The sequence below is a fragment of the Mustela nigripes genome, chromosome 9, assembly GCF_022355385.1.
Source record: "Mustela nigripes isolate SB6536 chromosome 9, MUSNIG.SB6536, whole genome shotgun sequence".
Lineage (NCBI taxonomy): Eukaryota > Metazoa > Chordata > Mammalia > Carnivora > Mustelidae > Mustela > Mustela nigripes.
Window position 1 is genome coordinate 11,011,787 of NC_081565.1, and position 22,883 is coordinate 11,034,669.

General features: G+C 46.6%; 1 protein-coding gene across 6 annotated transcripts in view; it reads left to right on the plus strand.

Moving 5' to 3' along the window:
• DENND1A (DENN domain containing 1A) overlaps window positions 1-22,883 on the plus strand; it is a 496,533-nt gene that overhangs the window by 296,552 nt on the left and 177,098 nt on the right. For 5 of the 6 annotated variants that reach the window (XM_059410848.1, XM_059410842.1, XM_059410846.1 and 2 more), the window contains one exon: window positions 21,746-21,847. The exons of the other annotated variant lie outside the window; for it this stretch is intronic. In XM_059410848.1, coding sequence (XP_059266831.1) covers window positions 21,746-21,847 — 102 coding nt within the window. The remainder of the gene's footprint in view (window positions 1-21,745; window positions 21,848-22,883) is intronic. 6 annotated transcript variants of the gene reach the window in all.

The window sequence follows — 22,883 nt, forward strand, 5'->3', positions numbered from 1 at the left end:
CTGGGTCCCTTTCTGTGAACTTCAGATGCAAAGTTTCAAGCGCCAGTTGACTGTCACCTGGTGTGCTGCCGATACCTCAGATGCAGTCTTCCCCAAACAATGCATTATCCACACACACACAGAGACACGTACGCACGCACGCACGCACGCATAGGCCTTCTGGTGCTCCGGGTCCCTGAGTGGCACCAGGGCCTGCGAAGGCACCAGGGCCGGACCTGCAGAGCCCAATGGAGTAATCCTCTTCCTCATTCTTTCTCTCAAAGTAGTGACCACAGTTCTCACCCGACTCTTCACCCAGTTCCTTCCTCACTGCCTTCACTGACCTTTTTCTTTGCTGGATTCTTACGAAGCCTTCCTCATTCACGTGACAAGCAAAATGACAGCCTCTGTGTTCCAGACATCAGCTCGGCTGTGGAAGGATGAAGACGGAGACGAAATTCAGGGCACAGTCCCGACATTTGGTGGCCTGCCGTCTGCCCCGTCACTGTACCTCTGTGGCCCAGCTCTCTCTGCCCTCCCCGTGTTCTGCCCCTTCTCCACCGCTGTCACGCCTCATGTCCTCTCCCTGTCCCTTGCTAGCCAGTGCCCTCAGTGATCCCTGAACACTAAGCCTGCTCTTTCCAAAAGTCCCCCAGTTGTCATCTTTCACTTCCTGTGCCTCTTGCTCTGGATGATAGCTATTTGCTTCCCCGTCCTCTCTGTCATCCCTAGGAGTAGGAGTTCTGTGAGAACAAAGACCGTGTTTCATTTGTGTGGTGTCGTCAGCACCTAGCGGGACACCGAACAGGTGCTTCCTGAAAAGAAGAATTGAGTGCACGCTTGGAAAACGGGAATTCGGAACACACTTAGAGCCTCCACTGGGCATCACTGTTTCCAGGGAACCCAGCACTAAAATTTTACTGAAAGATGGAGTACCATTTTTTCCCCTTTTTATATGACTATAAGGCATTTTTGAAAAGGCCTTTGGTAGTAAAACATGCAATGCAAAATGTACCTAAATTTTGAAGCGAATATTTGAGACCGTTTGGTGTTTAGGTGAATGGGGTGCAAGTCTGCTGTCCTCAGCCTTTGAAGGGTTTTAAGTGAGAAGGTTCAGGAAGTACCAGGCAAGATAAATCTTAGACCTGTTTGAAATTGGGGAGGGGTTTGCCATGCTGCAGCCTGTGTGGTCAGCATTAGAAGGAAAACGGAAGTAGTTGTCGCCCCGTTCTGGAGGCCAGCTAAGCCACTTTCCAGACAAAGTGGTGTTACCAGGGTGTGTTGGGCAGCTGCGAACGACCCACTCATGGAACTGAGTCTCTCTGTCTCCTCGCGTGCATCTGAGCTCAGGCTCCAAGTGCTCTAGTCATTCCTTTTGATTGGGATTATCTGGTTCTGTTATGCCCTTCAAGGGAGAGAAATGCTTTCCTGAGATTTCTTCCAGGAACTATGGGCTGTAATGCTCGGGGAGGAGCTCGTACCTGGGGCCAAAGGAAAGCTCTTTAAGGAAGGAGCTCGGGAAGGCCCATCTCCTCTCGCACACTAGTTTTCTTACTGGCAATTCAGCAAAAGGCTTATTTTTGACTGTCTTGTTATTTTTTCTTGAAAGCTATAGGCACCTTATTATGCCTTTGCATATGTGCCAGAATTTTTTAAACTTCAAATGAATGTGGCAGATGTTCATAAAAGTTTAGAAAAAGCTACCATAGGAAGACTTTTTAACCATTTTTATGACACTCAAATTTGTTGCACAAAAGGAAATATAAATTATAACCTAGTGTTCTCATCTGAAAAAAGGTTATTTTGGGGAAAGACCTCATTCTGGTCTCTGTGCTCTACCAGGGTGCCCTTGCTATGTGTCAAATGGTAACCTCATCCCCTTAAAGAGACTGCCTTCCTTCTAAAGTGACAAGTTTTTAGTTGATCCTGATTCTTACCCCTCCTTCTGCCTTTTTATATTCTTTCTGTCATTTAAGCAAACATTAATTTGAGGCTAGTGGTAAGTTAGCAGGATAGCCAAGGCTATTGGCATAGACCTAGTTTCTTCTTGGAGAGAATGATCTTGTTAGCTGGCAGCTAAGAAGTACCGAAACGTGGCCAGATTACACAGTGGCTGTTCCCTTTCATTTCTCTCAACCTCGGTTCAGTTCAGGAGACGTTTCTGCCGCCCCTGTTCTATGCCATGGCCAGTAGCAGGTGCCAGGTCACATCTGGTCGATGGTGCTTCTCCTATTTGACAAATGAAGACTTTCCTTTCCAAGCCTCGCAAACAATGCTTTGTGTCCAGGCCTCAGAGCGACGTGAGGGATGGATGCAGGAGATCATGTATGTATCACTCCTGCCGGCAGAATGCTCAGGAAGGAAGTAGGAAAGGTGATAGGCCTGGCACAGTTCCAGACAGCGGCTCGGGCTGGCGTGTAGGTGCCGCTCCACCTAGACACAGGGGCACCTAGACATAGTGGCTGGAATGTGGGCTCCGGATGCCGGCTCCCCTCTGCCTGCTTATGCGATCTTGGGAATGGTGATTGACCTCTTAACCTCTGTTGTCTTACGTATCAAGTGAGGGCAGTGGCCATATCTCCCTGAGAGGACTGTTGGGGGATCCGGTGAGCTGATGCTTATTAGGTACCTCGCACAGTGCCTGGCACATGGAATTCAACAGAGATCAATGACCATCACTGTTTTCATTTCCTCAGTGGCCTTGTAAGTCATTCACGTTGTTAAGCTGATGGCTTTGACTTCTGTTTCAGAGACACTTAGGTTACCAGGCTCATCGTCCTCACCATCTGGGCAAGGAGAGTGTCACAAGATTGGTTTGTGCTCACCCTGTTGTGTTTGCAGTGCTAGAGGGACCGAGTCAGGGGTGGGAGCAGCACCTGGAGAATGCGAAGGCGCTGTCTGTCCCCTGCTGGACCACTCCCTGCTGCAAGAGTTTTAGGCATGATACTTTGTCTCTCTCTATCCTACTTTCTTCATCTGTAATAGTCCTTAGTATCCATCTTTTAGGATTGTGGTAAGGATTAAAGAAGGGAGTCCTGTATGTGTCCATCACGTCCTAGGGCCTGGCCTATGGTTAAAATGCTGTCTGTATCCCCTTCTACAAGAATGTTTCGAGAGCCTTCTGCATACACAGGCACTGCATCGTGTGACGAGTTCTGTATGAAATGGTGAATGTCACATGATCCCCGCCTTCACAGGGTTTTGTCTGGGGCAGATGCAGATAAGTGGAAAGTAATTACAGTGAATCTGGGATGCCCTGGGCCTGGAAGAGCAGACACCACATCTAGCCTTGAGGGCTGTGCTTCCAACTTCAGTTCCGACTACCTGAACTGAAACCAGGGAAACTGGGAACGGCATCGACAGAGACTTAAAATGAACACCATGGAATTTTCCAGAAAGTTTGAGTAGTTCAGTATCTGACAGGAACACAGAGCTGAAGGGAGAGAGGAGAGCTGAGGTACGCAGGCAAGGGCCAGGCTATCCAGGGCCTTGTAAGCCTTGTTAAAGAGTTTGAACTTTATAGGGCAATGGAGAGCCATTGGAGTGTGTAAATAGGGGAGGAACATGGTCAGGCCTTCTCCTTCTGGGCCATTAGAAACACAGTCCTTCCATATAAAATGCTTGGAAACTGCTTAACCATGTTAATAAAGTAAATTGATATTTATAAAGATCAAGGTAATTCTTAAGTAAATTACACACCACGACCATATATATAAAATTCAGATGTGTTAGCGTCCCAAACCCCAGCTTCCGAATGGCTCCCTTGCCGCCACGCAGTGGCAGAGGTGTTTGTGGTGATGACTTTTCTTCAGGGGTTTAAGCACCACTTTTACTGGGTTTTGTCTTTTCCTCCGTATTTCCAAGTACTTTTTATGAATTAGATATTCTTTCTACAGCCCAGTTTGAGGATATAAATTTGGATTGTATACTAAGTGATAGTTCAGGCAGTAAAAACGGGGGGAGTGAGACCCAGAAACCAGGCTCACAGGCCCCTGGCCATCTTTCCCAGCACTGCAATGTCAAAAAGCATGTGATAGGTACATGAGGGCATGAGGACAAGGTCACAGCATTCCTTTCTCTTTCTCACCATCCTTTACCTGGGGAGGCTTGGCGGGAGCTCCTAGGAGCCAACTTTGCAGTTGAACCGGGTGCTTGGCTCAGCACTGGGTCGGCACATCCAGGGACCAAGTTACTGGTCTGTGGGAGCCAGAGGCAGCAATTTCTGTCTGCAGTGGGGCTCAGGGTGTAAATAGCAGGCTTTCACACACACAAAAATCACAGGATTTACTTATTTACAGAAAAGAAAAATAACCTTTCTTTTTTCCTACCCATCTCAAAGAACCCGAATTTTTGTCAAATGAGTTGACACAATTTTAACTCGTTTTTTCTTTTCATTTTTCCCTGGGCACAGAAAGTCTTTAATCCTTTGTTCGCTTTTTTTAAATTTTTTTTTTTACATATAAATTTATTTTTACACCATTTCACAGCAAGTGGAGAAGAGTGTTTCCTGTTTACCATTGTGCCATTTTGCTTCTTCGCAGGACTCCACAGGTAGACGGTAATAAGATGTAGTTCACACTTGTTGATGCTGAGATTGATGCAAAACTCGGAGCCATAATTATATTCAGATGTAAGTGGTGGCTTGTATATGTATCCTCCCAGGAATTGAGAAATTCAATGAAGACCTGTTGGTTAGTGCTCAGTCATTCCTTTCCTCCTTTATAAGAAGGAACAAGATAGGAAGGTTGAGACAGCTTCTGAATTCTTGCTCAGCACCAGATGCTGTGCCAGATACTTCACCTGTTTTGAATTTCGAGAGTTCCTCCAAATCCCCCTGCCAGGGGGAAGCTGAGGCTCAGGGAAAGTCATTTCTATAGAATCCCTTTGCTGCGGGGGGTTTGTGAGGACCCAGAGCCTCTGCTCTGAGCACCATCTGAGCAGGCCATGTGGTTCCGGCCTCACCCTATCCCGTGCTGGGCAGAGGCCCCAGCTTTGCCCAAGCTTTTCCTTCTCAGGGTGGCCCCCTACCATGCACTGGGCATTGTGGTGAAGGGCTCGGGGAGACGCCTCTGGTGGCCTCATGTGCCTCCAGAGCAGAGGTCTGAGTGCACCTGTATCTGAGGCTGTGTGACTTAGCCTCGCCATGACTTCATTCTCTCTTCAGTAAAATGAGGACTGTGTCACCTAGCTAAAGGACTTGTGAGATTTTAGTGATACAATGGATGCGAAGAGCTTCTTTAAAACACTCTACCGAACATTATTCTTTGCAGTGAGGAGGGAAGTTCAGCACACTTGCTGGTGCTTGCTTTATCATATAAAGAAAAAAATGGCTTGGTTTTGCGGGGATTTCCTTAGCATGCTGTCTGTTACCGTGCGGAACACCACACCAGAGTCCCTGTCACAAGCACGGCATTCAGTGACAATTCAGAGGCTCTGTTCAGCTTAGGGCTGGATGGAGCTCCTGCCTTCCGCCGGTTGGGTTTCCCCTGAAAGTGCTTTTCCTCCTCACACAGCATCTACTTTAAAATGAGGATGATTCTTAAATGTCACTTACCCTAATGTTGGAATTAGTTAATATAAAACAATTTAAAGCTCTGGTAGTAATTTATGTAATCAAAGGGAGCAAGTTCTTCTGGCTGATTTAAGTATCTCTTGCAGTCAGTACATTTTCAGTCTAATTTGTTGTGACTGAAATGTTCTCTTGTGAGATGAGATAAGCCTCTGTTATAGATTAGCAAAACTGAGTAATTTATGAGGGAGAATCCCAGTAGAAAATGTGAAACCATCATTGATGCTCCTGTTTGCCAATTTTCCCATCATCACTTAGCCAGTCATTATATGTAGGTTCCGCTTAGCAATGTGAAAACTGACTTCAAAGAAAATTTAGTTTATCAACTGTTACTAAGAGAAGCTTGAACTCATCAAAATCCTGTCAGATTAAGAAAAGGAGCGGCGCGCTAGGAGGCTGTGCAGCAAGAGTGGAAAGGACTCTTGGGCTCCAGAGCTAGGTGGCCCTGGATTCAAATTCCAGCCCTAGTTAATGTCTAGTTTAAGTCAAGGTGGCTTTAAACAAGCTCCTTTGTTGAACCAAGAGGTCAGTTGTGGTATTTCTGCTGCATCCCATAGTTAAGACTCCTTTCCACACAGGATTACTGTGTTGTCCTCTGGAGAGATGACTATTCAGGGGGCGCCTGGGTGGCTCAGTCGGTTAAGCGTCTGACTCTTGATTTCGGTTTCATGGTCTCAGGATCCTGGGATGGAGCTGTGCGCTCAGCGGGGAGTCTGCTTGACGATTCTCTCCCCCACTCTGCCCCTCCCTGCCCCCTGCTCGTGTGCTCTCATTCTCTCTCTAAAATAAATAAGTAAATCTGTTTTTAGGGGGGGGCACCTGGGTGGCTCAGTCTTTTAAGCGTCTGCCTTTGGCTCAGGCCATGATCCCAGAGTCCTGCGATCGAGCCCCACATCAGGCTCCCTGCTCGGCAGGAAGCCTGCTTTTCCCTCTCCCTCCTGCTTGTGCAATCTCTCTATGTATTAAATAAATAAACTCTTTAAAAAGAGAGAGAGAGAGAGAGAGAGAGAGAGAGAGATGCCTGTTGGAGATACTTAATGATATCAACCATTGAATGAGGACCTCCCAGTGTACATGGCCCTTGAGCCATACCATTTCTAATGGTCACCCTGTGAGGGGAGTATAGACTTTATAGAGAGGATGTTGTGTTATCTCTCTAAACCTCAGACACCTCACTTTTAAATGGGTTGATTCCCCACTTCATAGGAGTTTTTAATGAGCAGTAAATGAGGGAATTGGTACCGGGCCCATGGTGCCAAATAAATGGAAGCAACTATACGTATATCAATATTCTGTAGTTCAAAGGCATCTACCTAAGATTGACTTTCCCCTTTCCCAGCCTCCTTTTGTATTTTTTAGTGAGTGACTTTTTCTAAATTGACATTAACTCAAAGGCACTTTTAACCGAGCACAGCCACATGGGACTGGTGACTTCTTTTCATAAAGTCCTTGCAAGTGATTAGGGGCGGGGCCCCTGTGGGAGCTCAGAGACCAGCCATGTGATGATTGAAGAGCAGTACCCTTGGCCTAGGCAGATCCCACTTGGAATCCGGACACATGTGGTTCTGTTTAACACCGTGCTCCACAGACTCATGGTCCGGGCTTGTGACCATCAGACATTTGTTGTTGATAGGTGAGGTCACCGCAGTAGGGGTGTTTGTCAACCAAATTAAACTTCCTCTTAATGACCTAAAATAATTGATTCGGAAGGCCTTTAAATGGGCCATGGCAGTGTGTAAGCAGGCTGAAATCTGGTATTTTCTGCACACATTATTGCGTGTTATTGTTTTGCTTGGGGGAAGATATGGATGGACCATTGGCTTTCCGGGCAGCTCCACCATTTGTCTGCACGGGATGTGGGCGAGTCCCTGAACTCCTGTGTGCGTGTGCCTTACCATCTGTGAAATGGGGCACCTGCCTTTACACGATGACAGAAAGAATGTGACTAAAACTCCACGCCCACTAGTTTGCCCTCACTCAATGGAGAGATTATTGTTAATAAAGGATTTCCACTGGGCGTCTCTGAAGAAGACAGCTTAGTAATAATTTTGTACAAAGTGGTCAAACTCCAATGTAGTAACCGTACCTTTTTTTTCCCCCTGCTAAACTGATTTCTCCATAAACTGCTTTCTGTACTAAACTTAAACACCCATAGAGAAAAGTGTGACTAAAATTGGAGTCTGTAAACCTCTCTTTACATATTGTTTGATTCTCAGCTGATTTCAAAATGAATTTAAAGTTGAGTACTTCAGAGCTATGCCATGTAGGCTACAAGAGGTCTGAGTGTTTTCTTTGCCTTTGGATTCAGACATTAATGACCTGAGCTCTGGCCTTTGCAGGTAGAGTGGGGCCACCATACCATGTTTGTTAAAAATAAAGGCACTGGCTCAGGGCTTTCCCTGAGTTTGATCAACAGTGGCACTAAAGTTTGCTTTTGTGTTTGGAAGTTATCAGTATCCCACAGAGTGGTTTATGTGTCCTGCCTAAAATCCTTTCCTCCATAAACCCAGATATCTGACAAAAACTAAGAGCTGCAGGCTGGGGCTGCCTAGGGTTCTGGACATGTCTTTAACCAAATGTAATATCTGCTAAACCTTGGCATCAATTGCTTTTGAATGATTTATTGGTAATAAATTTATATCCTGCCTCTGCAGCATTTTATTGCAAATATTTTGTACTGACCGAATGGGTTAAATTATGAAGCTTGATAAGTACATATGCACATTACCCATCCCTAGCTTTAAAAGAAAAAAAAAGGAAGAAAAAGATAGCTATGAGTTTGGAAGTCATCCCAATTTTTAAAAATAAGAGAATTTGGACATTTTGGCATATGGGGCTTTTTAAATGAAATTTCATGGAACTGAAAACAGTCAATTTTAGGTTTCCAAAAATTGTTTTGATTTTCATTGGTATAAATTTGCTGCACATGGTTTTAGGGAAGTTCTGAGAGATGCATTTGGGACTTCGGGGTTGATTTTTTTTTTTTTTTCTGAGATTTGTGATTTATTTTTAAAAGGTGATTTTTTTTTTCCCCAACTCAAAGTATAAATCGGAGGAGACATAGTTCCATTTCTAGGACAGCTTTTTTGTAATGACATTGTTAAGCATTGCCGAACAACTGGACTTGGGGCTGAATTATTGAGCATCGTTTCGGCACCACTTGGACACCACACGGCAGACTCCTCTTCCCCCATCTCGGAGTTAGAATCTCGAGGCCAAGTGATTGGGGCCATTCCATTAGCAGCAGCTGCCAGTGATAAGCACCACGAGAGTCACCTGTGTAGGGTCAGGCTTATTGCACATCAAGGTTCGGCAGAGTCGGAAGAGAGGGAAGATGCCCAGGAGGGGGCTCCAGGCCACCTGCTGTGTGAGGATCAAAGGGTTGAAAGGTCAGAGGGCGCAGCTCCCTTAACCATATCTGTCTGTGCAATAGCTATTTCAGATTGTAAATCTTGGCGATTTCATTAAGTCCTCCTGGCTGCTACTGGGGCATTGAAATAATAAAATTTTATATCTGTTGCCTTTCCTGCCTCTGGCAGCCAGGCTGATAGATTCTCAGCAAAATGGGGCGTCTTTATGAAAACCTTTCCTGGAAGGATCAGAGCAGCCCTAATGAAGCTTCAGGTTGGGAAGTTGGGGTTCACAGCACCTCATCCTCTGGAATAGCTTAAAACACACACACACACACACACACAAACCATTGAGCCGCCTTCGTGATTTATGTAACACCTTGTTTCTGAAAAGCAGGTCACCAAAATATTACATCTTGCTAAATGCTTACTCTTACACAGAGGAGGCGTGGGGTGCTTTCTCGGTGCGGCTGCTTCGTTAAGTAGCCCGTTCTGATGACACCAGGTCCATCCTCTTGGGGCGCCCCCCAGCCGCTGTGCAGAAATTATTTCTTACTCGGCAGACCTTTTGGGTGTTTTTAGAGACGTGTCTCCTGAATATGATTTTCCAAACACTTTTCCTAGATCTTAAAGTTGTTATGGACCTTTAGGGTTCCTTGGCTCTTGGGCAAGACAAATCACAGTAATGGCTGCCCCTTTACTGCCCATCTGTTTAAGACCCCCTGTAGTTTGTTTGAAAAGTTAAGAGATTTTCACAGTGAAGGTGCCATTTCTGAAATTTAAAGTGTTCCTTTTCACCGTGAGATAAGTTCACTCTGATTAAGTCCGTAATTCTCACTAAGCCATGTTTATGGGGGCAATAAACAATGTTTCAGCGTGCTTGTTAAATTGGGTTTCCAACCTCTCCACTCTTTAAAAATTGACATTTCAAATAAAAGGCAGGTGGAGATGGGAGTCCCGGTTCTCTGTGCCTAGTGATGAATGGATGATGGCAAGTTGGCAGTTGTGTGGGAGGAATGAGGCCCTATTTTATGGAGGGTGACCCCAAACCATTTTGGGTCCAGGGAATCGACATCCAACTTCTACCCCCAGTGAAACCCTTACATTCAAGTTTCACCGTTTCAGATTGGATGGATACTGTTTCTGAAATCCTGCCAGCCACAGTCCACACATTACTGAATTTTCACAGCCAGCCTGTGCTCCGGTGGTGGAGGCCCGGTTTTACACATGATGAAAGTTGGGCACAGGGAGGTTAAGTAACTTGTCCAAAGTCACATAGCTAATAATTACAGAACCAGCACTCAAACCAAGTGGTTTCATTGTGTGAAGTGTTGTTGTATATACAAAAGAAAAATATGATACTGGTCCAGGTTTAGGGTCTGTTTGCAGTTCTGCAACTAGCCACTGATAAGTCTATCCAGAGGTTACAAAATAAATCTGTCACCTAGTCACTGTCCTTGACACTCACTCAGCTGGGAAAGTAGAGGGGCTACACAGATAGGAGAAGGAGACCACCAGGCTTTGGGCTCGGGCAGTCCTGAGCTCTTGTCCTAGCCCTGTTACTACACAGGGACCTGGTGCGAATGCTTCAGTCTTCTTGTCTGTAAAATGGGATTAATAATGCCTGTTCTGTGAGGTTGCTTTGAGGATCAGATGAAAAAATGCATTTTAAAATGATAGTATTTAATAACCCTATGGTACTTTATAGACGACCATAGTGTTATTGCAGTTTCTGTGAAGATAGGAAGGTTAGAATGGTTCAAGGAAACGTGACAGCGATACATGAAATAGTTGGAAACATCACTAAACAAGTCTTTTGTTTGTTTTTGGTTTTGGTTTTTATGGGCCCGGTCATATATGATCCACTGCGCTTGGCGCTTAGGACTTCCAGAAGGCAACTCGCCGTGGGGCAGGAGTAATCAGGAAGGTTTTATAGAAGAGCATGGTCTTGTGGGATGGAGAGGACCATGGTGACCTAGGTCTGAGCCATCTTCGCATCTCACCAAGTGCTCTACCTCTTCATCCTTCCTTTGTGCCTTACCACAGACCTTCTTCATCTTTTTGTTTGTGACACATGAGGAAGCTGAGTCTCCAGCCTGGGGAACCCGCTCCAGTCTGAGGCAGAACACCACCACCACAAGGGCAGGCTTGGGGAGGGAAGAACCCAGCTCTCAGGGAGGCCATGTAGTTGACCGTGTAGCTGGCCCTCTAGGAAACACAGGCCCTATTAAGCTTTCATCTTCTCAAAAGTCCTAAAGGTAAGGACGGGGGCTCCCATCTCACAGAGAAGCGAATGCCCGAGAAGGTAAAGTGCCTTGCCTAAAGCTACCTGGCTAGTGAGTGAAAGAGCCGGGACTCCAGCCTTGGGATTTTCTGACCTTGGACCCTGGATCATCCAGTGGAGGGAATCAAGCAAGTTCCGTGCAAAGGGAGATGTTCTCTTCTACCGTACCTTCCTGTGCCTTTTCTTAGGCCAGCTGGGTAGAGCTTACCCCACCGCTCCCTATCCATGCCCTCCCCGTCAGGAGGCCGAGCTTCTTCACTTCAGGGATCACGTTTCATTACGTGGCTGACTGGCCTTAAAAGCTAGCATCAAGTTGGCCTTAATGACCGACTGACGCATGACCGACTGAAGGGGTGAATGACTGAAGGAACGTCCAGTAGAGAAAAATCAGGAAAGGAAAAATCGCCCATCGGAGAAACCGCTCCATGCCGACCTGGGTCGAAAATCCCTGGACTCGAGAGTCGGTGCTGATTACCTTGCGAGGAGTGGATTTGGCCTGACCTGGGAGGGGCTTGTACCACTTCCCTCGCTTGTCAAGCTTCTGTTTCTGTTTAAAGCACACTGGGAAATTCCAGCGGCGGTTTCAGGGGTCCTCTGAACTGTCGGGCTTAGATTTTTAATTTTGCGGAGCAGGAAGGAGCAAATCAGTGACTCCTGGCTCCAAAGGAAAAACCACTACGTTTATCAACTGCTTGGCAGCTCGGTGACCTTTGGGGCCTGAGGAAGGGAAGGAAAATGTCACTGTTCCCTCTGCGTGGATCCAAGATTTCAGGAGGGAATAAAGAGTTTAGAAAACCTGAAGATTTGCCTTTCCTCCTCTCGTCCTTTCCACTTTCCCTCTTATTTCTCTTTCCTTTCTTCCTAGGAGGCCACCAGCTCCCATGCTGTTCTTTGTTATGTGCTTATATGTATGCGCATGCATTTGGGCACATTTTCTATGTGCCGTATAGTGGAAAGAACATTGGCACGTGGAACCAAGATTCAAATCCCTTTCTCTGACAAACACCGATTGTAAAGAGCACGGGCAGACTGCTTACTCTCTTTAGCCTCAGTTTCTTCATCCATCAAATGGGTATGCTATTCTGGAGAAAACCCTCTCCCCTGGGAATTTTAATGGGGTCTGGGCCAACCATCAAGTTCCTGAAGGGCTTAATTGTTTTGGTATGTGTTGAACAAACATCTGTTAAGTTATAGTTGCTCAGTATGTTTGTTGATTGAAACAACGTGTCACACAGACAGTTCATAAGGTACACTGGGTCATGGGGTGTTGGTGTTCGACTGGGTTCAGTGTGCAGCTCCACTGCTTCCAAGCCAGAGGACTTTGGACAAGCTATTTGACCTCCCTGATCCTCAATCTCCTTCTCTCCACAGGAGTGTGGTTGGGATGATATGATAGGGTACTCATAAAGGGTTGGGTATGGGAGGAGCACACAGGCTAGTGGCTATCGTGTTGTTATTGTTGTAAGAGTTCGTAAGATGATGGTGTACTCATGTAAAACCCCAGTTCCAGTCTGCCTTGCAGTGTCTTGGCCCACCAGGAGTAGAATTAGCCTCAGAGGGGACTCCATGAACCCAGCACTAGTGTGCAGCATAAAATTTGGATTAACACATTATTAAGATGGAAGAGCCATGTTCTCCATCTTTCAAAATTAAAACAGCTGCCGAGAAGTCAGAGTGAAGGAAGACCTAATGTTGGGAGCCATATCAGTTGGCCTCTCTCACAGAGGGACAGAGACTGGATTTTCTTTGAGGCAGCAAAGCATGTTGTGCGTGTGACAACACTCTGACTTGGGAACATGCTACGTTCTCTTGAAACAGAGTGTCCTTGCCCAGAGTCGGTCTTGGACCCGACCGCTTTCCTTGGTGGTCTCGTTGCTGGTCTCAGAGGTGCTGCCTCAGCCACAGGAGAGGAGACCAGGCTTGCAGGCCTCAGCAGGTCACTCCAGCAGGGAGAAGGCCTGCCTGTAGTCAAGGCTAGTGCCCTGGGCAGATGGGACGGAACATGGCCACATAGGTGCTGAGTTAACTCTTTCTATTTTATTTTCCTATTACTTAATCTTTTCACAATACTATATAGTATGTAGTGATGGCCCCATTATGTAGATGAGGAGACAGGTTCAGCTAGATTTAAATAACTTGCCCGGGGTCCTATGAGTAAGAATTAAAGAAGGTAAAACCCAAAGCCCTGTCCATCTGACTCACACTCCTTCTGCTCCCTCCTGCTGCTCCCTGAAACCCAACTGACACAGGATCACAAGGGTCTCTCAGAAGGTGCCCAGGCAATGTTTCTGTTTTGATCTTCACTGGAGAGACAGCAGGACAGACTGAAGAAATACCATGTGCCCTGGAGGTGTCTTCCTTTGCAGACAGATTTTCTGACCATGCAATACATTCTAGAGTGAATCCTTTTTGTCAAAATAATTACCCTTATGATGTTTTTCAGAATAATCAATACTCAGTGCTTATTGTGTAGCAAACACGGTCCTAAGTTCTTCTACATATTTTAACTCATGCAATGACCATGACGATCGAGTGATGTCCGTGCCATTTACTGTTTGTTTACAATACTACTATTGAAGTGTAAGATTTCTAGGGCAAAGCACACTCATCCTGTGCACACAACAAGGTCAGTCAGCCATGTGACCACCACCAGAGTGAGAAACAAAATACTAACTGTCCCCCAGAAGCCCCTCTGGTGTCCTCTTGTAGTCATTTGGCCTCTTACCTAAGGATAACCATTATTGTCCCCAGGGATCAGTACTATTTTAATTTCATCGAACAGATGAGGAAACTGCTGCACAAGACAACATATGCGTAACTGGCACAGTTGGGAATTCAGACTTGGGCAGTCTGGCTCCAGAGAATGCGCTCCTATCCCTGGGACATAGCTAGGAAAAGAACACTAGATTGGTGTTGGTTTCGGTTTTAATAGCACAAAATTGTCATAGTGGAGTCTTAGCAGCTTCTGCCTTTGGTCTGAAAACCAGTTTAAATTCTTACAGTCTTGGAACTGTAATCCATGTTAGTGGGCCTAACTTTCAGATTGCAAGGACAGAAACTCCATTTCCATAGCCACCCCCACCACCACCACCCCCCGCCACCCAGTTTATTGTTCACTTACTGCAATCGGGTACTGTGTTAAATCTTATCTGCACATTGTATCATTTAACCCTCACAACCCAGCTGTGCACTAAGTAGTAATATCCCCATTTAATTTAATTAATTTATTTTTTATTTGTTTTAAAAGATTGTATTTATTTATTTGACAGAGAGAGACAGAGAGAGGGAACACAGGCAGTGGGAATGGGAGAGGGAGAAGCAGGCTTCCTGCAAAGCAGGGAGCCCTATGCAGGGCTTGATCCCAGGATACTGGGATCATGACCTGAGCTTAAGGCAGCCACTTAAGGACTGAGCCACCCAGGTGTCCCAATATCCCCATCTTATAGATAAGAAAACTGAGGCTCAGAAGTAAAGAAATCGCTAGAGGTTACACAGTCACAGAGGCAAGGCTTGAATCTGGCTGTCTCATTCCAGAGCTCACAGTTTTAACTCCCATGTTAACTCCTATCTTACTTTCTATGTCAACCATGAATTAATTCTGTACTAATTAATCATGATAATTTCACACGATTATTATCACTGCCATCATCATTCTTATTCCCATTGCACTTCCTTGAGCAAACTCCATTTTGCTTACTTTGGGCTTCCCTTGTCCATGTGGGCTTTACGTTGACATCTGCTTCTAAGCCTGCCTCCCAGCAGAGTGCATCCAGCCACAATATCCCATTCATTCTCTAGTTAATAAGCATTTGCCCTATGTCCAGGCACCGCACTGGGCACTGGAAGAGGAGAGACAAACATGCCCCAGCTCTGCCCAGATGACAGTCCTTCTGGAAGGACAAGAGAAAAGATGTACGGCCTGCTGGCTCATTGACTCCGTGCTTGCTGCCTCACTGACCCCCATCCTAGATAGGGGCCCAGCGCTCAGCTGAGGAAGCTGATCTGTTCCTCAAGGTGTAGGACCAGCTTTCCTCCACATCTAGCTCCTAGCTTCCTAAACCAGGGGCGCATTACATGCTTCTGACTGCTTCTTGAATTCCCGAGATCACACTGCCAGTACAGACCCTTCCACTTCATCTTATGGACTGGTTCTGAGTCCTCCATTTTGTCACTAGCTGCCCAGTCCCCTCTCTAGACAGGCGGGATCACTCCCCATCTGTGGGGGAGGAGGGGTATTGGTGTGGTTTAAACTAGTGTCCCTATTTTATGTTTAGGGGAGGAAAGCCATTGTTTTCATATGACCAGTTTTAGAAAGTAAGGCTCAATAAAGTCTTGGTTTACAGGGGAAACACCAAAGGTAGAGTGATTCTCAAACAGACTCTACTTTTGTGTAGGGAGTTATATCAGTGTCTCTAGGGGCATTGGATTTTTATGTTTATCTTAAGAAGGCATGAGAAGAAAAACAAAGTTTAAAAAAAAAATCCTGGGCTAGATCAAAGAAAGGAAAGAAGCAGGGAGCCAAACTCAGTTGCAAATTGAATGTACCAGGGACTAATTACCTTGTCTTGTAACATCCATTCACCATTCTTGTGTTAATTTTTTACCATCTACTGTGATTTTTATTCCATGTTCTGGACATAGTATTAATATGTTTATCAACTTCATTGGGATACAATTTATGGACAAACCATCCATTTGAAGTGTAGAATTCAATGAATTGTGATAGCTTCATACACTCATGAACCCACTGCCATCACAATATATAGACTATTCCCACCACCCTCAAAGGATTGTTCTTTTCAATTTAACAAAAAAAAAATTCCCTTATCTTGAGCTTCTCCTGTGCCAGGCACCCTGCACTACTTTAAAAACGTTAACCCATTTAGTCCTCATCACAAGCCTGTGAAGGAGGCACTGTTGTCATCCCCAGTGTCCAGAGGACAACACTGGGGCACAGAGAGATGGAATGAAATGCCCAAGCTGGCACAGTTGGTGAGTGTTAGAACTCACGGACTGGCTTCCAGATCCTGTGCCCTTCACCGCTCTGCTCTGCTGCCCCCCGTTCATGCATTCATTTCATTCAGGAATTGCCTTCCATGAGCCAGGTGTTGGGGTAGGAACTGACAGAGCAGAGACAAGTCTTTTTTACCTCCAAGAAGCCCGAAGACTAGGAGAGGAAGCAAATACCTCTGTAAATAATTCGTTGGCATGTTGTTCTGGTTGTGGGACTGACCTCAGGGGAGCACAGGGAAAGGCAAACTTACTGCTAACTGAGTCCCTCTGAAGTGAGGTTGGCCAGGCTCCACCGAGCTCTCAGGAACTATCGAAGGAAAGGGGACTGACGGACAGGAGAGCCACTGTTTGTTGAATGGCTGTTCGGGTGTCCGGGAATCAGGCTGACTCCTTTACATACACTTGCTTATCGAACCCTCACAGCAACTCTGTGAGGGGGAACGGTCTTGATCCCCATTTCATAGATGAAAACCTGACTTGCCTTAAGGTAGCCCTCAAGGTAGAGGCGCGATCCTTTAGTGAAGCCTGTATTAGAGTCTATAAACCTCTCAGCTGCCCTGACCACCTCCTGTACGATGATGTTTCCCTCCCTGTCCTGAGAGGCTGGGGTCAGGCTAAGTCTGTCTGTGACAAAGCATAAAGAGAAAGACATTTTTGATTAACAATATTTATGGGAAGATGCCATTTTTGTGTGTTTCTCTGTGCAAGAAATGCCATTTGGAAAGTCGGTGTGCATGTCAGTATTTTTTTTTTTTTTCATTCTGAGAAAAAGCCTATAGAGTCTGGTGGGGGGGAGGGTTTGCAGCTGGCAGGAGCTTTGGCATATGTTGTAACTAAAAAGAGAGGGAATGTGTTGGTGGGACAAGCTACCGGAGAGCTGTCTCGGTGTGCTGCGGTACTAGTAAGTGTTTTAATTGGGTAGGGTTTTTGGAGGACTATTTTGACATCTGCTCGTGTCTTTGCTGATTTTTCTTCACTTAGAGTAGGAAACACAAGCTGTGGATAAAATGACTTTAAAATAATTGGAAGTAAAGATATCTCCCTCAAAGTCGAATTTGAGAGGGACACTTTTTAAGAAGTGGAAAGTAAATTCCACTTCTAGGAATCCATCCTAAAGCACAAGGCTTTATGCCTCCAAATTTCGTGATAATATTATATATAAAAATTGCTGAAAAACTGGAAATAATAGCCAACGGGAGGGGCTTGGTTGACTTTGTTGCCATGAAATGGAACATTTTGTGGCAATTAGTAATGGTCTTCACAAAGTTTTTAATGAAATAGAGCATTCCTGTATTGTAATAAATGAGAAAATCAGAAAGAAACAAGAATTATTTTAACTATATTTTTAAAAGTAGGGATTGGGGTGAAGGGTTATAGAAGGAGACATCAAAACATTGTCTACAAATGGAAGGATGAAAGCGAGTATAATTTCCTCCTTTGAACTTTCTTGTCCATCCCCTTTTTTTATTTTTAAGATTTTATTTATTTATTTGACCGACAGAGATCACAAGTAGGCAGAGAGGCAGGCAGAGAGAGGTGGGGGGAAGCAGGCTCCCCCACTGAGCAGAGAGCCCGATGTGGGGCTCGATCCCAGGACCCTGAGATCACAACCTGAGCCAAAGGCAGAGGCTTAACCCACTGAGCCACCCAGGTGCCCCATCCCTTCTTTTATTTTTAACAGGCATATGTGATTTTTATGATACAAAAGGCAAGTGCTTATTTTGTGTCCGAGAAAGCTGGCCCCGAGAGTGTTCCTCTAGCTTCACACCCTACAGGTATTTGTTCTGAGGTCTGAGCAATTGGATTTGGGATGTCTTCAGAAATAGTTAGGCTTTGAGTCGAGAGTGGGTCCAAAAGTCAGCTCTGGCACTCACCAGCTGTGTGATCTGGGGCAGTTTCTCTGATGTCTCCAAGCCTCATTTTCTCATCCCTACCACAGAGGTGATCCTGTCTCCCTTAGCGTGGCTGGGATTAAATGAGCTGGCATCCAGTCCTGGTCCAGCTTCCTCCTCCACCAGCACTTCCCACCGCCACCCCCGTAGTTTGGAGGTTTTTGTGGGGTTGGGTTTTTGTTGGGGCAGGGGGGCAGTGGGGAGGGGGAGTGGCGGTTGGCTTTCTTCACTGCTCCTGTTTCCTTGAGCCTTTCAGGGATAAGGCACCATCCGGCCAAGCTGGCCTCCGATTCCCTCCTTGGGAACACTGAGCTTCAGGAAGGCCCTTGAGTCTACGCCAGCCCCTTTGGAAGAGGCCTTGCTGCCAGGAGGGCAGCATTGTCCTGTAAGAGGAAACTGTGCCGACCCAGCTCCTGCCTGGAGCCTGGTGCTTGGGCATCTTGGTTACTAAGGGGACCCTGGCCTGCTAAGTCAGAGAAAAGGGCCAGGTTTTTTCCTCTTCTTCAGCCTGCTGCCATTGTTGAAAAAGTAAACACTCCACACAGCTTAACCGGCAAGCCCTCCAGCCAGGAGTGGGAAGAAATCAAAAGCCTGTTCCAGCCCAGGCCATGGAGAGCCCACAAGGGCTGGTCTGTGCTTGCTGGGGCCTTGCTGGGAACACAGAAACAACGCCCGATTCTGGTCCAGAATCAACATCCCTCTGGCTGAGCCTTTCAGCCTCGGAGGCTTCTCTCCAGTGGCCAAGCCCCCTGCCCCCCTTCTGTTTGGGGCTGTTTAGAAGGTCAGATGAGGCAGAAGAGGCAACTCTGGGGTACACTGGCCGTCCAGGCCTAGAGTCCCCTGCTGAGTTACAGAGTTCCTTGTACCCCCTTCTCTGGTTCTGTTTCTGGTGTCTCTGCTTTCAAAGTGACAGCCCATGAGCTATTGAGAAGGGGCCGGCAGGTTTTCTTTCCAGTTGTCTTACCAGTTTTATAGACAAAAAGTAGCCAAATAGTAGCCGCATAAACTGAGGCAAGCCAATTCTTATGGTGGGAATGGTGAGACTTTGTCTTCAGCTGGGTTGGCGAATCTGAAAGAATCTGTGTGAGCGACACCGAGGGAGAAAAGTGAAAAAGATAGTTGTAGAGGCTGTTTGTGTGACTTCCTACCAGCACATTGTGAGGTGTTTAACCTCCTGTACTGAAAAATGAGACAGCAAAGGAACTCTGGACCGTTCGCCATGAGCCTTAATATTCTCATCTGAAAAGTGGGGATTGTGCTTATGAAACTCTAGTGACTTGTGTTATTCTCCAGGCTGTTGGCTGATAGCTCTTTACCCTGTAGACAAAGCAGTGGATTAATGTGAGTGTCGGGGTTTGGAGAGCACAATAAACTTGCAAGGAGGCAGTCTTACCCCTTCTCTGCGGTTCTCAGCCCAGAGTGGGCCCTCGGGAAGTGCTGGTGCGTGGATTGAGAGGTTTGTGGGCTAGCCCCTGGTAGCTTGGAAAACTCAGTAGCAAAAGCAGTTTGAGGCTTCTAGGTGTATTCAGTGGGAGGGACCCGGAATGTCATCCCCTGAGACCATTTTCAGCCATGTGAGGCTTCTGTCTAGCTCAGTGCCCCACTCCTGCTTGGCAGAATGTCAAAAGGTTTACAAAAGTACCAGGTTCTGGTACTATAGTTCTGCTGTTGGAGAGAACAAGCATTGACCAGCATTACTGAGCGCTGACCGAGTGCCATTTCCTCGGGTTCTGATCGTCAGGAAGCGGTGAGCCCAAAAGATGAGCCGCTGAAGGAGCCCGCACCCCAGTAGAGGAAGGCAGGCAGGCAAAGGGGTGCTGGGCGCATGACAAGGGCTCTGCAGAGGTCTCGCTGAGGGTGTCTAATGACAAGTAGCGACAGTGTGGTGCCACAGGAGCATGGCTGGGGAGGCGGCCCTCGCTGTCACCTCGGCCCCTTACCTCACCTCTCTAAGCCTGCTTTTTCTCCAGGGACATAAAGTGAAAGCAATAACATACACTTTGCAGAATTCGGTATGAGTTAAATGAGATAAAGTATAAAATACCAGTGGGCTTCTAGTTTATATTATATTATTATATATTCTATATTGTAATTGTCCATTTCTAGGGCATTAGCAGACTCTGGCTTAGCAGCCATTGGGATGGTCCAGCCCCAACACTAGGCAATGCAGTGCTCTGGGATGAATTAGGAAAAGGCATCTCCCTCCTCCCACTGCCACAACCCCTGACCCAGGTGTGCCGCTTAGCAGATTTCAGCCCCCGCTGGCTGGCTGGGCGTCCTCGGGCAGCGCACATCTGCACAGTCATCTGCAGTGCCTCAGAGGGCAGCTAATACATTGGTCCCTTATATAGGTAAGGTGACCGTATGTCCTACTGTATGTCTTTTGCCCTGGCATGATATGTTGTCTTTCACACCCACAAGCATTCCAGTTTTGGAATTGTAGGGTCTTTCTAATTAACTGAGGCCCACTGGGATAAAGACAACAGTTCTGAAGTTCTAGACTCTAAGGGAATGAGCTTTGATATTTGAGAGGAGAAGGGGGTTAAATGAGATTGGGAGTGGTGGGTGAACAGGAGAAAAGTGGAGGTGGATTCCAGCAGCGGGTGAATATCATGATTAGAAACATCATCTCAGGGGCGCCTGGGTGGCTCAGTGGGTTAAGCCTTTGCCTTCTGCTCAGATCATGGTCTCAGGGTCCTAGGATTGAGCCCCACATCAGGCTCTCTGCTCAGCAGGGAGCCTGCTTCCCCCACTCTCTCTGCCTGCCTCTCTGCCTATTTGTGATCTCTCTCTCTGTCAAATAAATAAATAAAATCTTAAAAGAAAAAGAAAGAAAGAAAGAAGCGTCATCTCATACTTACATCGTCTGTGGAGAGGTGCTCCCAGACGGTGGACTTTTCCTTTCTCTATCTTTACCTATCCCTTCCTCCCCGTACCAGTGTGCACACCCAGTAAGCACGTCTCCCATACCCTCTCTGCTCCTGTGCCCAGGGAATTAGGACTTCTGGCCAGAGCCTCTGAGCCTTGACTCACTAACTGGGTTTCTATGGAAAATGGAATCCAACTAAAAGTGTGACCTTCCTACTTAGTGGCTAAGGGAAATGTTAACATGTTAACACCAGGCCATACACTGTATTCCATACCCAAGAATGACAAGGTCCAAAAGAGAGATGGGCAAATAGCTTTTGGTAAATGAAAGGGGATGGGTTGAATGTGGGTGTCGTAAGGGCCGAGCTGTACATCAGAGTTCCTGGGGCCCAGAGCTTTAGACCACAGCTTCTACTGCTTAAACAAAGAAAAGAAAAGAAAATACAAGAAAAAAAAAATAATGTTGGAGAGTAAAGATCTCTCTTCCTAGCTGTGTGACCTGAGCATGTTAACTTAGTCAGCTTCATCTCTGTGAAACCCTTTCCACTCCTGGGACTTGGGGATGACTGTAAAGCTTATAGAGTTTTTGTGACAGTTAAAAGGCCTCAGAAAATGTGAACCACCTAGCATTGGGCCTGCCACAAAATGAGCCTTTGTCAAAGCCTTTGTCACTGTTCTTCCTTATGCCCTTTCCCCAGAGAGGGCCAGTGGAAGTATCTGTGTCCTCATGGTGCTTCAATGATTTTTTTTTCTCTTGGATTTTTTTTTTTTTTTTTTTTTTTTTTTGCAGAAAGTCAGAAACATGGCCCTAGATGATGTCGTGATCCTCAACGTGGACACCAACACCCTGGAAACTCCCTTTGATGACCTTCAGAGCCTCCCAAATGATGTGGTGGGTAATGAACTCTTGAGGTCTGACTCCTGTGAGTTGGAAGGGGAGGGGGGACGTGGATGTGACTTTAGAGAAGGGGAAGGAGGGGAGACCGCTGTGGTTGTTTCTGTCTCTGCTGTCTCTGCCACCTTTGTCTCAGTGGAGAAAGCTGGAGGGCAGTTCATTTTGTTCGTCTTGCTTTGCTGTCATAACTTGCATCTCGAGGGCTGATACCCGGGTCTGGTCAGTTCCTCTTTCTGTGGGGGTCTGGGGGTCTTGCTGTCCCTCTCTATCACATTGCCATGTCCCTTGGGTACCCTGACTGTGAAGCGGGGGCGGGCGGAGGGCTTTCCTTGTGAACAGTATGGGGCACTTCCAAGTCTACATTTCTCTCCTGGACCACCATCAAGCAGGCGTTTTCCCATGTAGCAGGGTATCTGCTGACCATGCTCTGAATGTGGTTCCACGTCCCATAATCCTTTGTTACCTTCGGTCTGGCCAGACAGTGAGCTCACTTTAGCAAAAGCAGCCGGCTGCCACATTTACCGCGCTAACACCTGACCACACACCAGTCTTGGCGCTGCTACTTGGGCTGCCTCATGGGCAGCTGTTTGAAGTAGCCCCAGTCCCCTCCTTGTCCGGATGAATGAGGAGGATTGGGACACCCTGGGAAATATGGTTTGATGTTTCTGGTTTGACCTCTGCAGCTCTGTCTGCTGGGAGATCTATAAAGTTGTTCTGGCTTCCAGACTGGAAGGAGTTGATGTTCCGTGTGTGCTGACGTGGACTTGGGTTTGTGTTGCTGGGTTTGTGTCATGGCAGGTGGAGCTCCATGACTGCCAGGAGTGCTGATGGCACTTGGGGGTTGGCTGTCTGGAAGAGAGGGCTGTTTGTTGGTGAGTGGGTTGCAACATGGTTTCAAACTCCTCCACTCTGAACTCAGTATAAGATTGGGGAAAGTCATTTATGCTATGTAAATCCTTCCATTTGCAGCCTAGTTAAACAGTGGCTGCCATTAACTGACTTCCTCTGAGCTGAGCACTGTGCTGAGAGCTCA